Source organism: Leptonychotes weddellii, chromosome 2, assembly GCF_054177405.1.
Source record: "Leptonychotes weddellii isolate Sample4059 chromosome 2, ASM5417740v2, whole genome shotgun sequence".
In the NCBI taxonomy this organism is placed as follows: Eukaryota; Metazoa; Chordata; class Mammalia; order Carnivora; family Phocidae; genus Leptonychotes; species Leptonychotes weddellii.
Window position 1 is genome coordinate 1967394 of NC_138370.1, and position 16883 is coordinate 1984276.

General features: G+C 38.8%; 1 protein-coding gene across 1 annotated transcript in view; it reads right to left on the reverse strand.

The window, feature by feature from the left end:
• CSMD1 (CUB and Sushi multiple domains 1) overlaps window positions 1-16883 on the reverse strand; it is a 347261-nt gene that overhangs the window by 141045 nt on the left and 189333 nt on the right. Inside the window, exons 26-27 of the mRNA XM_081812881.1 lie at window positions 6129-6247; window positions 2483-2552 (exon numbers count right to left, since the gene is read on the reverse strand). Coding sequence (XP_081669007.1) covers window positions 2483-2552; window positions 6129-6247 — 189 coding nt within the window. The remainder of the gene's footprint in view (window positions 1-2482; window positions 2553-6128; window positions 6248-16883) is intronic.

Genomic DNA, 16883 nt, shown 5'->3' on the forward strand with positions numbered 1-16883 from the left:
CAGGGGATACTGGGACATGGACTGTCTCCTGCAGGAGAGCATCATAAAGGCTGCAGTTCTGTTTTAAAGGTTTGGCTTAGTTTTATTTTCTCCTGTATATGACTCCATCTGTTTACCGTTTAAGGTAATGAAGTTACAGATTACTAAAAACCATCTAATACCGAGGATTTGTGGGAGATGGGGGAAAATCAGGCTTTCAGAGGAATAGGTAACAGAGGGTAACTCTCTCGCTTTCCCTGGGGGGGCCTGAAGGAACCCTAAGCTCTCATGCTCCTCTACAAATGGATTCGGAACAGCGTCTGAGTAGCTTTAAGAACACTTTCCAGGCTGTATTGTGGCCTTTAAAATCACGTGCCTTTATTCAGGAAAGCTGACCACTTTCTCCTGAAACACCATGTGCAATATGAAGATGCTCAAAGATTGCGTTCTAGAGACCAGGGGGTTCCGAGTGCACCACACACAGCATCCACGTGTGGGAAGCAAGAGAGGGACTATGAACGAAGCGTCCGTGGTCACTGTCATAATGACCCATGTTGTCGTCTACTGGTCATTCTGGAATCAAAGTTACTGAGAGCCTACCACGTGTTCACAGTAGAGTGCTGAGGGATGCCCGGCTCTGTCTTTAAGGTCCTGGGTGTAGCAAGGAGACTAACCTGAGCTACATGACATCACAGCTCCAGGAGAAAAAGTAGAGTCATCCACATCATAGAAATGACTCTCTGTCATTGCTGGGGTGAGGGTCAGGCCAGTGAGGGAGGTGTCCCTCAGGTGCAAACTTTAAGAACGAGCCTGGACCCTCAAACAATATGTTGGTGCAATATTTGGAAACATCAAAAGGAATGCAAACAAAAAAAAAAAAACAAAAAACAAAAAACAAGACTGTGATGAACAAAATATCAACCTTTCACATAAAGAGAGATGTATTACTGCCTTCTCCTCTGGCCTTGGGCCCAAATTGGGGGCCAACATGGAGCTCGCGGGAGGCGGGGCATGGGGAAGGGCATAGACACTGGGGTGCAGGCTCGAGTGGTGGTTTTGGATGTTTTGGGGAAGTGAGAGCGGGAGGGCAGGTGGTACCAGAACCAAATCACCAGCAGGTCCCTGAAGCTGGGAGATGCTGTTCGGGGTGGGGCGTGGGCGTGGAGTAGACCTGTGGGGCCGTGAGATGCTGTTCTGGGTGGGCGTGGGTGCGGAGTAGACTTGTGGGGCCGTGTGCAGGTTCACAAGCTCCTCCCCCTGATAAAGTAGGAGGATCCCCAAAACTGGGGGACTGTAAGTTAGGATCCTGATGGCAGTCACTTAGAAGGGGCCGTAAAGGTGCTAGAAGCCTGTGAGAACCTAAGGCTGAGGACTTAACAGGTGAGAATCGAGACTGGGGACCATTTAGGTGGTAGGCCAGCAAGAGTGAGGAACTCTGCATTTGGTGGATGATATGGAAGCTGAGATAATATCCAGATTATACAAAAGAGGTGATGATCATGGGGGTCACCTGGGAAGGGGATTCAGGAGGTGCAACAGGGTTTGAGGAAGGCAGGAAGTGTGCATCCGGGGTAGACTGAGTTGCACATTGAGGGTAGGACCCAACGAAGTTATGTGGTCACCTGAGCTGTAAGTGAAGATTCCTGAGCCAGACAGACAGCTGATGGGTGGTGGCCAAGCTTGAGGCCCAAGTGAGGGTAAGACTGGGCAGAGTTTAAGGGGCCTTACACATCAAGGTCTTCCCATAATGGAGGTAAGCATGGAGCACTGGGTGTTACACGAAAACAGCGGAGCGTGGATCACCACATCAGAAACTAATGATGTATTGTATGGTGACTAACATAATTAAATAAATAAATAAATAAAAATAATGGAGGTAAGCGAAAACCACCTGCTCTGCCCAGGGAATCACTCCGACCACATCCTCCATGCAGTTAATTGGGCCCCGGACACCGGTTCTTCCTCTTACAATGCTGTGTTTGGAACGCTTTTCCCTACAGAGGCAGGCTGGATCCCCGTCCTAATGAGCACATCCACAGGCGGACCCCTCCCTTTCTCCTATAAAATACTGTCTCTCCAACTTTAAGTCACTTATTTGTATTTCTGAATTTCGTTTCTGGAAACTCGATTTTCCTGGGGCCCAAAGGCCTACACAGAACTGTGCTCAGACTTTCAGAGCTGCTGTGTTCCTTGCTTCTCATAATTAATCCACTGGCCTTCTGATACAAAGGTAATTGGAGTCTAGCGCCTCGAGCTATAGCAATCCTACATCTAGCCCGTGTAGCTTGGTCCTAAGATGATGAGACGGCTGAGCCAGCACCTCTCGTGGGACAAGATGCATGTTCAATTTTTGCTACACCTCTATTGCATCATGATGTGTTTATTAAGTAACAACGGTTTTGAAAGGACTTTAAAAGTGTGTCATTTGAAGCCCGGAAGAGTAGCTCCGGGAGCTGACCGCTGCGTGATTGCTAGTTCCCACGCACAGGGGCAGTGTCCGTACCAATGCAGAGCGGGGACGGGTAGTTCCAGCGACGCACAGTTCCCGGCATGCAAGAAATGTGGGACCGGCCCTGTTTAAGAGAAAAGGAAATAAAGCTCACATCACTGCAGACAGAGTTTGTAAGGACTCAGTGTGAGACTATCTGTACCTCCTTTGGTTTCCTTTTTAAATTACAAACCACAAATCGTGGAATGTAGTCCACTAATGTTTGTCAATGAATCACATCACATACTTGGAATCAAGATAGGAAGAAAAAAAAAAAAAATCCGTAACCGCTGTACTTCTTTTCACTAACACCAAAATCTTGCAGTGTCCCTTTCAATGGTCTGTTTGTGACATGATCCTTTCCTGATGCTTAACGGGATGGCTTGGGAAAGACACATCTTTGTGCTTTTTTTTCTTTTTTTTTTTTTTATCATCAGAAGTTATAGTTTTTGATCTGGGAGGCTGTAAATGATTAGGAAATACTAGGGATCGATCTGAAGGGCGGAAGGTCAGCAGTATGTGATCTGCTTCTGAGAAGGCACCTACTTCGTCACCTTCCCTGCTTAGAATTCACTAACAAATCACACACCCCTTATGGTCCTGCAAAGAACTGGGTCAGTTGCTCCTTCATCAGAGAAAAAGGAGGCTTAATATTCATTGTATTATCAGACAGGCTCACAAACTGCCAAAGAATTGTGGCCGCAATAAAATTAATCCTCATCACCCACGGTCTCTTTATCCTTTAAATATATGAAGTTTTCAACATTCAACCTTCAAAAAGATCTGTCCTATTCTGTTTTAAAAATCACACGGCAGCAAGTTAAATTCTGTGTTTTGTGCTAAAATCTCACTCTAAAAGAGAAGGTAGTAAACGGACACCTCTGTGCAGACTATTCGTTTTTACTTATTTTTTTTCTTCTGTGTGACTCGGTGGTCTCATCTGCTGTGGGTACTGATTGTGTGAGTTTCCATTTGCCACCCATAATTGGCACAGAGCCAACTGGAAACAAATCTTTAATTCATGTCAAATAATCACAGCCACACTGGGGACGCATCAGACAAGAATCTGCACTAATGCAGTTGTCAATGACAAACCAATTCCCTAAGCTCAGAAATATTTCATACACGATTCATCTGCCACAAAGCTCATTTTCTAATACTTTCTGATATGTTAAAAAGTCACTAAAGCAAAAGGAGACTGTATTTATTCTTAAAGAAGACCTTCTGTGCGTACATTTCCTGCTAACATTCATGCTCTGTGTGCACTCGTTTTCTGATCCGTTAAATTATCTTTACTAAATTTCTTCCTGAATTATGGAAAACGTAAAGTGCAAAGGCCTTTAAAGACATTTATCGATGACTACCAATAAAATAGTCATTTATTATCAATCTAGGTCATATTCTGTTATTGATTCTGGCACAAACATTTTATATTAGTTATTCCAGCTGAAATGCATCTCATGGATTGAAAATAAGATAGGACTCTATGTATTTACTAGTTTAAAATAAGAATTTCCTGTTTTCAGCTTTTCATCTTGTAAAGGACGCCGAAACAAGGCTGGGGAAGATGGAAATCCTCAAGTGCACAAAGGTGCAGGATTCCCTCTGCGTGTCATGGGATAGCTCCTCTGTACTGCATCCAGGAAGCTCCCGAGGCATGCAGGTCCATGCACATCTGTGTGTGAACTCTTCATAAATGGTATGTCATTCATGCATGCTGGGATTATGTTAACATGTTAGCAGATGTGTTGTCCATTTTTAGCAACTTAAAAAAAAAAACAAAAACAAAAAAAACCAGGATCCTTTTTCACTCCTGTGAATGCCAAACACAGTAGCTTGTGAAGTCAAAGTTTGGCCCAGTCCCTAAAGAAGACCCAATAGCTTAGTTTGCATTTGAAAACCAGAGCTAATGAGCAGCCTGGCAGGGCTCTGCAGATGTGTGTCCACAGGCCTTTATCTGCAAGCAGTTTGTTAAACAACCCATCCTAAGGAGGGTCCTTCCAGAATCCTCCTTTCTGTGTTCTTCTCTGAGGGCTGCAAAGGTGTCATTTATGAAAGGATTCTCATAGTAACTGCAAAGTGACATAATGAATGAGTAGAAAGAAGATGAACGTCCACGAGCAAAGCAAGTATTCATGTGGGAATTCGTGTTCATTTATAAAGCAAGCAAAAAAAAAAGGACATAATAATGACGTATCAGTATGTACTGTGGTGTCCCTCTACATGAAGCCCGTGGGACGTGACTCAGACTTCCTTATACTATAATGTGGTTAAGTTTTGTCTTAAAGAATCCGTTAAAGTAGCCTCCATGTGCTTGTTTAAAAACTTGCTTAGAGGCAGAACCTGTATGCAAGGTCCCTCAGTAACTCTTAAGCTTTGCAAAGGAGGGTCTGCCCATCCTTTCTAGAGTCCCAGCAATTATCACAGTGCCCACCAACATCTGCAGGTTGTGGCTGTTTTTATGAAGGCGACTTCCCACACTGATGTTAGTTTACAGCAACAGCGGTGATGGTTCCTTTGCTGTGTCCTGCACTAGGTGCTCGCCTGGGATGCCTTCCCAGCTCTTCTCTCTCCCCGCACCCTCGCCCCCCGGCTCAGCTTCCCCTCTCATCCAGGAAAGACCTGCCTCCCAGCTCCCACATCACGGGGTCGCCCAGGACAGATGCGGGTTCGTGTGTGATGTGCGTCAGGGGTACTCGATCAGCGCTCAGCGGTTGCTGGCAAGTCTGTGACTTGTCTCCGCTCTGCAGTGTTTCCTACAACACACTGCGGATCACAGACTACACGCAGTGGTGTCTTTTCCCCGCTGTACCTTTGCGACTCTTTTCTGATGCTTCCTCAAGCTCATTTGTTTAAGTCAGTTAAAGAATAGAACTAATATATTTTTCCTTAAAATATGATCAGCTTCAATGTGGTAATAAGCAGACAGCCAAAAGTACTCTATTACCTGAAATAACCGAAGAGGAGACACATCATTAGGCTTAACTTTTTCTGCTTGACTTTGTAATATGCATGTGTAGACTATTAATAGTCATTGTTGGCAGGGAGAATCCTATAAGAATTATGCTAGGTGACAGAAACTATTTTGCGAGTAAGCTTATTTATGATTAGACCAGAAAAAATAACAGAATATAATGAATGTTGGCACATATTAGGTTATAAAAGTTCATGAAAACTTTTATATAAAATTATAAAAAATGATAACGACTCCTCAATATTTCCTGGAAATCATTGAAACCTATTATTTGAGCACCACAGTACCTGGCAAGAATATGTACAGAATGATGATTTGCCCAAATGACCATGAGAACAGTGTGCACAGGGGTTGTTGGGGTGATGCTTTGAAAGAGACTTGTGTCAATACTTTGTCCCTTAGAAATTTTATCTGCATACTTATGGGGAGAACATACATTTTGAAATAAAATAATTACGAAAACAAGATGCTCAACTTTGAAAGAGAGCATCCTCGTTAGAAGCTATTTCCACATTATAGTTAAGATTACCAGCATGCATGGCTTAATGTGACTACTTTGATTTACAACCAGAGTGAGAGAAACTAAATTAGTTCTCCAGGTACAAATCTCGGGCATCGGCTTCACCAAGCTGGCCAAGGACTCCTATGTTTAACCCTCTTTATTCCCAAATCTCAAAAGGAAGATACCTGCAAGGTGTACCCGGGTTCACACTGAAAGGAGAGGACATCGTTCACCATATACCGATCTCCTATTTTGATGCCGTTGCTGGGAAGGGCTGGTTCTTGGCATGCGGAGAGACCCACAGCTGCAGAAATGCAGGGACAAATGCTTAGGAAGTATGCAATATAAACAACATGCTTATTTTTGGAATAACAAAATAGCTTTTTCCCCCTATGGCTCTCTTCCTGAGGAAATGAACAGAGACCTTAATTCTTTCTCTTGTTAGTTTACCAAGAAGACTTCAGGTAACTTTAAATCAGCTGTTAGCTAATTCTTAAATACATTTCATATTCAGCATGCAGTGAATCAAGCTTTTCCTTAAATAATACAATTTGCTGCTTCCATGTTTACTATTATACACTCCAATTCCAACACATGCACATTTTAAAAGGTCCTTTAAAATTATGTTTCTTATTATATGCAAAACCCATGACAATGCTCTCTTGCTTTCTTGTTTTTCAAGCATAGTTAGCAATCTTTATGAAAAATTTTAAGTGTGAATCTGGGAATCCTATCCTTCCAGAAAAACATAATATGAAAACAAATATTTTATATTCTCTCTCTCATTTAAAGACAACAAAATTCTCATGAACAGTGTGTTCTCAGATAAACAGGACCAATATTTACAGATCTTAAAACTAAAATCAGACACTTTTCTAGATGGAATTGCCTTTAGTTAGGGCACTGACAATTTTTTTAATGCATCACATAATACTGGCATTCAGCCTAAAATATAGAAAAACTAATTCTAAGTATTTATCACTGATACCTCTCTCTATAAGCCCCATAGCACAGATAGACAAAATATGCAGGTCTGGTATTTTATAGAATAAAAAATGCATCTGAAATGATGCTAAAGATGTAGGGATTGCAAATAATCCTTTTCATCAGTGTGGTACGTCTGCTCTCATCCCAGGTTACACAGGACGGATGGGTTTTCCAGGGTGACAGATGGGGAAGGACATTACAGCAGCCCAGATTAAAGTTCTTCATGTGACCTTGGACTTCTACTCCGGCTCTTGGTCACCACACTAATAGGAATGAATTGGTCAGATTAGTTAACTGATTGGGACTGGGGGCTCTGAGTAAGATGGCTGGGATGGGGAAGGTGGGTCATCTTTAATCAATCCAGAGGCAAAAACTGGTGGGAAATGGAAGAACAGGTCTATGCAGGGCAGCCAGCTGCACGGTTGTGGGTCCCAGAGCAGGATGAGGATGCGCGCTGCTCACCTTGCACACGGGACCGCATCCACGCGTGTGGGCGCTGTGTCCAGCACATCGCCTCTGCGCATGTGCACACCCCCCGCCCCAGTCTTCACTTACACAAAGATAAAATTACCAAGAGCCGCAAGATGGGCTGCAGCAAGCCCAATAGGCTTCTGCAAGCAGGAGTCAATGTAACTCCACGTGGTGCCCACCCACACGCCCAGCAGGCTGGATCCAGATTACAGAGCTTGAGCAGGCCGCTCCTGGGGAAACCAGACATGCTGATGACCATATATCATTATACTAGATGCATGATATTGCTCTAAGTCTTCCAAGAGCCAATAACCACGACTCCTTGTATCTGATATTAAAGAAAGGACAAGGGAAGTCAAATTAACAAATTAACAGGTCAAGTTTTCCAGGTATAGGCATGTACATAATAAACCCATCTCTCGGTGCCTAAGTGAATGGTCCATTGGCCTGCACTGAATTGCTCCATTTCCTTGCTTTTCAAAGTCTGGTATGAGAGCTTGACAAACACACACTTTTGGCTCTAGCTCAGAACTGTTGAACCAGAACGGTCCTGTTAACACCATCCTAACAATTCTTATGCATTAAAGTTTGAGAATCACCAGTTTGACTCACTTTCCCCCCAAAGCTGAAATGAAGCAAAGAGAGAAACGTGTCTTTATTTTTTTCATCAACGGTGTGATTGTTCATTTGAGAACACCATGCCACAGAGTTTGCATCAGAATGGACACCACTGGTACATAAACTAGCTGGATAATTTCAAGCTTTGGAACACATTGATTTTATCTGGGATGAGCAGGTATGAGGTGCTATCATGGAGTTTTTCTACTGGAATTGTTTCTTCCCTAAATGGCTATATATTAAAAAGTATAAAACACCATATGCATTAAGTGGGGCAATGTTTTTTTATTCCCAGCACAAAATTTCAAGATAATTGGGGCTTTATATTTATATATGATAAAATTGCTAAATATGGAAAAATATAATCACTTAGGCCTTTATCTTGTTTTGTTGGTATAAATCTAATTTATCTCTTTCTTAACTCTAGAATGTACATTGTATTTAAATTTTACCCTTTCTCCTATCACAGCAGAGCAAGATCACCTACCACTTGTCACTATTTTTTTTTATTTGACCCTGGAAAAAAGTACTTAAAATGCCTTCGTATAAATTTAATTACAACTTGAAATACTAAAAAGCTAATTTTTGGTGATATTACATCATCATTTTGATATACTTCAAGTGCACAGAGAGACCAGAGAATATCAATAACCCAAAAATGTTCAAAATAAACTGATAACATATTTTGAAATTAAAAAAAAAATGTAACAAGTAATTCAAAATTAAATTCTAGTTATGAAATACCCATCCCTTTACATATAAGATACAACACGCTTTTACCTACTATATTTATTTATTACATGGTGATTGATATATATGTATTATATGTTAACTTATTTTCATTTTCTCCTTCCTTAAATTCTATGTGTAAATCCTATTCATCCTCTGAATAAAAACCAAAAACTTGCATTTATCTGTACCTGTGGGAATTGTAATACATTTTCTGAATAAATTAAAAGCATACATAAAGTCATTTTAATCAGTGTTTGATCTGATGACCCAGGAAGCCGTTATATGGTGACCCAGATATTTGATCTGTAGACAGAAACATCCCCCTGTCACTTCTCAGTGTCACGAGGTATCCAGTATACGGTAGAAGCTAACACCACCAAGTTTTTTGATGTCTCTAGGGACATTTCCTAGTAACAGCATCTACATATATTTACATAGAGATAGGTAAATAAGTGATTGATATGATCATCCACAAATATTTATTGAACTACCCTGGACCAGAGTCCCAGTATGTTCCATGCATCACGTTTCTCTCCTAACAATGAATGTCTCCAGCAACACTGAGTCAAGTCGCAGTGAAAACAACGAATTTATGTCATGAGTGGAAGATTTTTATTTTTAGGTTTAGAAAACCATCACCCTAGCAGAGGGGAGAGTTGAAGGTGTGGCAGATTCAGATCTCCAAACCAGCTGGGTTTAAGCACAGCCCCAGACAGAAGTGTTCAACACAGCGGTGAAGCACCATCTCCCATGATCTACAGGATCCCGGTAAAACCCTTTAGAGAAAAAGCAACCGAGTGCATTATGGACCCAAACAGGAAAACCAGGAAGGAGGCGGGGCAGCCCCAGAAATGCTGGTTAACAATGTAAGGCAAGTCTTTTAACTTAGAAGACAGAACAATGAACTTTCTAACCGCTAGTTGGCAGGAGGAGGTTTACTGACGAATTTTTGGTACAGAAAGAGGGCAGACTACTTGCATTTAATCATTAGGCTAATCAAAGTGTGAAATAAAGAAGATAGGAGAAGAAATAGGCAGGGAAATAAATATGAGCAGGAAGGGAAGTCAGTTTAAGTCCATACATGCGTCCATCACTTTTTAAAGCACCTAAAAAGAGAAGAGTTTTAGAAGAATGTTGTTGAAGCAAACCTGATTTTTAATGTTAACTCATGGGTGGTGGTATCCATACGTGACAGGTACAGTCGTAAAGCCAGTCAAATAAAAGATACTGATTTAGACACAAAATGAGACATGTCGGAAGACATATACAAATAAAAGAACTTCTCTAAAATCAAGTTGTGACACAAAACCATCTGGCAAGAAAATTCAAAATTAATTTTTCAAAAAGAGAGACATCTGGTATATTGTCATTTTGTAAGCAAAAGTTTCTATAGAAAGATTTCTAGTTTTTTCAAAGCATGGAATGTTTATATTCTGTACTATCAATGACAATACAGCAAATACTATAAAGCTAGGTTTCTTTAAAAGGTGGTTCATGAGCCACCTGATTCTGAACCGTGAGGTATTCCAATTAAATGTGACAATGAGAGGTTAACTGTTGAGTGTTCTAAAGATTTAGATTTATTGCTATAAAGCAATGAAAGAGGGAGAAATATTTTATGTAGCACCACATTTCACATGTAAAAATTTGGACATTTTGAAATGTGTGGATTTATAAAGTTGGGATTCGACTTAGAAGGTAGCTCAAAAAGTCTTTATTTCCCCATGCGTCTAGTCTGAGAAGGCAGAGAATATAAAACAAAGCCATTAAAAAGACAAGTGTCCTAGTTTGACCAAATCTACAGCTTAATGGCTTTACCTGCCACTGACCATCAAATGCGGAAGTTATGAACCAGATTATAACAAGTAGCCTCATCGGTTCTCTGGAAGGTATTGTAGTCATTATCCTAAATTTATTAGATAAAATTCAGAGAACCGTTTGCTCAAATCTTGAGAATAAAAATAATTTTGAAATCCATGATAAACATGCAATGTTTGTCCAATGTTGGGAGCAGGAAAAGTGAGCCTGTGTAGATACAGTTGAGACAACTTTGAGCATTTTTTGTCAACTTAGCATTGTCCTCATTTTGACTGGTGTAATGTACGATTTTCAAAGATCACAACTTAAAAAAAAAAAAAAGCATGTCATTCTAGTGGCACTGCTCAAAACAATAATCAAGATAAAAACCACAGATAGAGGAAAGCAGAGCTGAATGGTAAGACTACTAGAACTGTGTTAGCTGACAGGGCAAAGAGGTCAAAGAACATGTGCAGATACATGAGCTTTATTAAATACATAGGTAGGTCATCCCAAGCACTATAGGGATACATAGGCTATTCCTTAATTTTTGAAAAGAAAAAAAAAAATGTTGAGCCCATTTTTTTTGTAAGTAAATTAATAATAACCATCCCCTCGCATAAAATTGGTAGGTAAAAATCTTCCATTACATGCATATAAGTGTAGTGAAGCCTAAATCAGAAGTGTTACTGACAGTCTGTAAACCCATAAATCAAAACCTGCATTAAAGGTCAGACACTGTGTTGGAAAATAGGCAAATAAAGACATCACAGTTTCACTTAGGGAGATGCCATGGGAGGCTGACAATCCATGAACTAAATGTCAGATGTCATGATCACATAGGCATAAACATAACAAGTGTCACCCTGTACATTCAGACTTCCAAGTTACATTGTTTTATGAGTCAATACATCTCCATGACAACAGAATGTGTATAGGGAAACTCCATAATCACGTATCTGAATTAAAGAAAAGAAACTACTTTTTAAATCATTGTCTAAGAATTTAGCATGTATGTGGAGCTAAAAATATTTTCTCTTTTCTGTAAACTGTGGGCATGTTAAGTCCACATAATAAGTGCTTTCTTTATTCTTCCCACTTAGTACATCATAAGGAATCTTCAAAGCAAAACGGATTTGTGTGCCTAGTGTCAAGAGATGTCATAGCATAAATTTGGGGAGATAGAATATTGTACCTCTCTTAGAGATTTGAAAAGTATTATACTATAATAAAGTCACAGAGAAATCCTACAGAGATGAATCCTCTTCAACTTTATTTGAAAGATTTCTAAAATGTATTACAGGACCATTTTGGTCTGCGTACTACCCATGAACAACACAGGACAGGAGTGTCCTGCAGAACACTCTGAGAAGCACTGATCTTGTCCAGTATCCTCATTCACGGGGAGAGGGAAAGTCATCGCCCCAAGCTCACAAGACCAGGAAATATCAGGGCTACCCACTCTGCCTTCTGACTATCGGTGAATTATGTGTTCCTCCACCACACAGCAGAGCTCTGTTAAAATTTTTCCTGTTCCATCAACTTGCTCAGTTTCCCTAATTAAACTGTAGACTCCAGGAGAACCCGAACTGGTTCCTTCTCCTTCATTAGTGCTATAGGCTGGATGTTTGTGTGTCTCTCAACCCCCAAAATGTGTATGTTGGAAACTCTAATCCCCAAGGTGGTTTTTGGAGGTGAGGTCTTTGAGAGATAATTAGGTTTACACAAATTCATGAGGGTGAGAACCTCATGATGGGATCAGTGCCCTTACGAGAAGGGAAAGAGAGATCTCTCTCTCTCCAGACACATACTCCAGGAAAGGCCACGTGAGCACACACTGAGAAGGTGGCTGTTTACAAGCCAGGAAGCAGATTGTCACCAGGAACCAAATATGCTAGCACTTGGATCTTGGACTTCCCAGCTTCTAGAACAGTGAGAAATAAATGTCTGTTGTTTAAGCCACCCAGCTTGTGGTGCTTTGTTATAGCACCCAGAGCTAAGACATTTTGTACATAGCATGCATCGAGCACATGGCCTAGAATAAGCATATACACTTTTGTTGAATTGATAAATGGATAAAAGGATAATAAATTATGGCAAAATGATCACAATTACTAGTTAAAAATATCTGGCTGCTAAATAACATGTTCTCATATTTCCCATTAATAAAGAACAAATGCTATGAAATAGAACAGATTAATTGTCCCTAGTGACATATTGCTAAACATCCTCTCACTTGTAGTGAAGAGAAACATCCTGTCTTACATAGGATCTTCAGTAATGTGTGTATGGCTAAATTTTTATGCTTTTCTTCATGCGGAGAATGATCACTTAAGCTATAACTGTGCCAGGCTTCTTTGCCATAGGGATATTTATTACAAATTAAAGAATTTTTTTCCACTTAAAATTGTACTAGACACACATATAGCTCAGAAGACTTAGAACATTAAATGTAGTTGAAATTTTTAAATGTCAAACCTTACACTTGAACTTAACCTCAATTACACAGAAAGAATCTAATGGTATGTGCATTTATTTTCGTTTCCAGGGTTTCTGAATAAAAGGTCAAATATGTGTTTAAAAGGATAACAATGACAATAATTTTTTAAAGTATCTTGGATTGTTTAATTTATATATCAGATAGACTAATGGTAATACTTATCAAATAAAATATAGACATTTAATACATGTGACTATATGTACACATATGCACACTTAACACATGCTTTTATGTTCATATGTTTTTGCTTTTCATTAAATAAGCAAATATAAAATATTCGATTTAATTGAAATTCTTAATATTCAATAGGCCAAATCATCACATTAATGGACTGAATCAAGGAACTTTATTGAAAAATGTATTTTTAGTAAAATATACTGATAATTTTAATATCCTTTTCTTGGTTTGATGTTGTATAACATGATTTAGCAAACAATGTCCCTTGAGCCAAATCTGGTCATGCTTATTTCTTTCTGTACTGACTCCTTCCACTAGTCCTCAAGCTGAATATATTTTCTCTGGCCCTTTACAAAAAGATGTTGCCGATCCATGTTTAATAGTATTCTATCGTATCCCTAAGGTGTAATACTAAACACTTTCATATAGATATTTGATCATTGTAAACATACATTTGTGGTATTTATTATTATAGAGACTTGAAACATTACAGACTAATATGAACATTGTTAGATAATAAAATATCTGTACTGCCAGAAGTCTGCAAATAAACCATATTCATAAGACAAATATGAAATAATCTAATATGTTGGATCTTACTTAAGCTTTGATTAGCATGGTTTCAAAAACTCAACTCTAACCATATCTTTAAAAACGAAACAAAACAAAAAACTACAACTGTGTACAAACATTCAGGCCAAACATAAGAAATTGGTAGTACAATAATAAAGAAATATATTTTTTTAAATATTCTTTGCTCTTTGAATGATGTGAATTAATTTAACTGGTCCTTCAACTGTTTAACTCTTATTAAAAAAAAAAAACAAAACACATCAAGTCTAGGAGTGATGTCTCAAGATGGCAAAATAGGAAGCCCTAGACCTTCCTTCCCCAATGGAGATACCAACTTAACAACAATACAGACAAATTGCCCTTGGAAGAAATGTAGAAAGCAATTAAAAGGTTCCTGAATCCCAGAGAAGCAAAAGCCAACTGCACTGAAGTTGGCTGGAAAATTCATGGCCAGAGATCCTCTCCATAACATAGTAAGCATTACTGAAAAGAAAGTCCCAACTCCTGAGTTCTCCCAGTGAAGGGAAAGAGAACAGTGGAACATATATCCAATGTTCTGACTTTTTAGAGAGCTGCCCAAGGGACTGCTCTCTCTCTTGCTTGAATCTAAGGGCTGTTAGGAACAGATGCAAGGTTGGTGTCACAGAACAAAGGCAATAAATGTGGTCTGGTCCACACTGGAATCTACAGTACTGCAGACAGGAGCAAGGGGGAGCTCAACTACCAAGAGTCCACAGTAGCAGACAGATCTAAGGGGAACCTCCTGATTAGCAACCAGGAAACCTCTCCTGATGCATGTACAAGCCCTGAGAGAATACAACTTCAGAAAAGGCTTGAGCATTCTCCAGAATCTCTAGTTGGGTCAACTGGTCAAAGTCTCCCCTCTATAAAACCAGATTGCAGAGACTGGGAGAGGTGGCTGAGCTGATGCTTAAAATGCCAAAGTTGCTACAGAAGGTAAAACAACATACAAAGAAATAGGGGAAAATGGCCCAATCAAAGGGTCAAATTAAATCTTTAGAAACCTACCCTAAAGAAATGGAAATATGAATTACCAAAGAATTCAAAATAACCCTTATTAGACTGCTCAATGAATTATAGGAGAACACAGATAAATCACTCAACTCAATCAAGAAAAGGATACATGAACAAAATAAAAACATCAACAAAGAAACGATGAAGAAGGACCAAACAGAAATTTTGAACTAAAGAATGCAATAACTGAATTGACAAATCCATTAGAGAAGACCAACGTTAGACTTAAGCAGAAGAAAGAAACAGCAACCTTGAAGAAAATTGGTCATTTGAAATTATCAAGTCAGAGGAGAATAAAAGGCAGAAAAATGAATAAGGCTTAAGGGAATTACAGAAGACCACTCAGCAGAACAACACATGCATTATGGGTATCCCAGAAGGAAGAAAAAAAAAAAAGAGAGAAATGAAGGCAGAGGATCTATTTGAAGAGATAGTGGCTGAAAACTGCCCAAATCTGAGGAAAGAAATGGACATACCAATTAAAGAAGCTTAAAGAAGTCCAGCAAGGATAATTCTAAAGAAACCTACATTAAGACACATCATAATCAAACTATCACAGACAAAAATGCAAAAAGAAAACATTTTTTTCTTAAAAATAGCAAAAGAAAAGAAAACTGTAATGTTCAAAAGAAAACCTCCTATCAGACTGCCAGTGGATTTCTCATCAGAAAACTTGTAGGCTAAATGGAGTCAGATGTATATTTAAAATGCTGGAAGATAAAAAACAAATAAATAAAAACAAATGAACAAACAAAATTTCAGACTGGCAAAAAAGAATACCATATCCAGCAAAACTGCCCTTCAGAAATGAAGGAGAAATCAAGACATTTCCAGATAAACAAAAACTGAGGGAGTTCAGCACCACGAGACCTGCCCCAAAAGAACTGCAAAAGGGAGTCTTTCAAATTGAAGTGATAGTAGATAGTAGATAGTGATAGTAAACCATGTAAAATTATAAAACTCTGGTAAAAGTAAATATGTAAAAAATATAGAATCCTGCAGTATTATAAGTACATAAATCACATTTAAATCTGCTATAAAATTTTAAAAGCAAAAGCATAGAAAGTAATTACAAACTTACGTAAATGGATATGGAATATAAAAGGGTAATTTGTGTCATCAAAAAGAGGGGGAGAACAGATATAAAGGAATAGGATTTTTATATGTGATAGAAGTTGTTATCAGTTTCAAATATATTCTTATTACTTAAAGAAGTTTTATGTAATTTTCGTGGTATCCTCAAAGAAAGTATCTATATAATACACACTAAGTGAAATGAGAAATTACAGCATATCATTACAAAAATATCAACAAAACACAAAAAGTCAGCAAGAAAGGAAAAGAGGGACACAAAAGCTCTAAGACATTCAGAAAAGAAATGAATAAAATGGCAACAGCAAGCCCTTCCTCATCAGTAATTACTTTAAATGTAAATGAATTAAATATAACAATTAAAAGACATAGATTGGCAGAGTGGATTAAAAAAATATCCAATTACATGTTGTTTATAAGACACTTTTTTTTTTTTTTTTTGGTCTTCACTGTTTATTTAATACTAAACGTTGGGCTATACCGTATTAGGTTCAGCTGTATGAAATCTCCATATTCTGTCATTTTAACAACAGGAATACAAAATAATAAAAGCAATAATTTATTGACATTACTAACTCTCTATGATGTGCTAAATGCTTACCATTGATTATCTATCTCATTTAATTCTTTTTTTATTATTATGTTATGTTAATCACCATACATTACATCATTAGTCTTTTTGTTGTTTTTTTATTTTTTATTTTTTAAATTTTATTATGTTATGTTAATCCCCATACATTACATCATTAGTTTTAGATGTAGTGTTCCATGATTCATTGTTTGTGCATAACACCCAGTGCTCCATGCAGAACGTGCCCTCCTCAATACCCATCACCAGGCTAACCCATCCCCCCACCCCCCTCCCCTCTAGAACCCTCAGTTTGTTTTTCAGAGTCCATCGTCTCTCATGGTTCATCTCCCCCTCCGATTCCCCCCTCTTCATTCTTCCCCTCCTGCT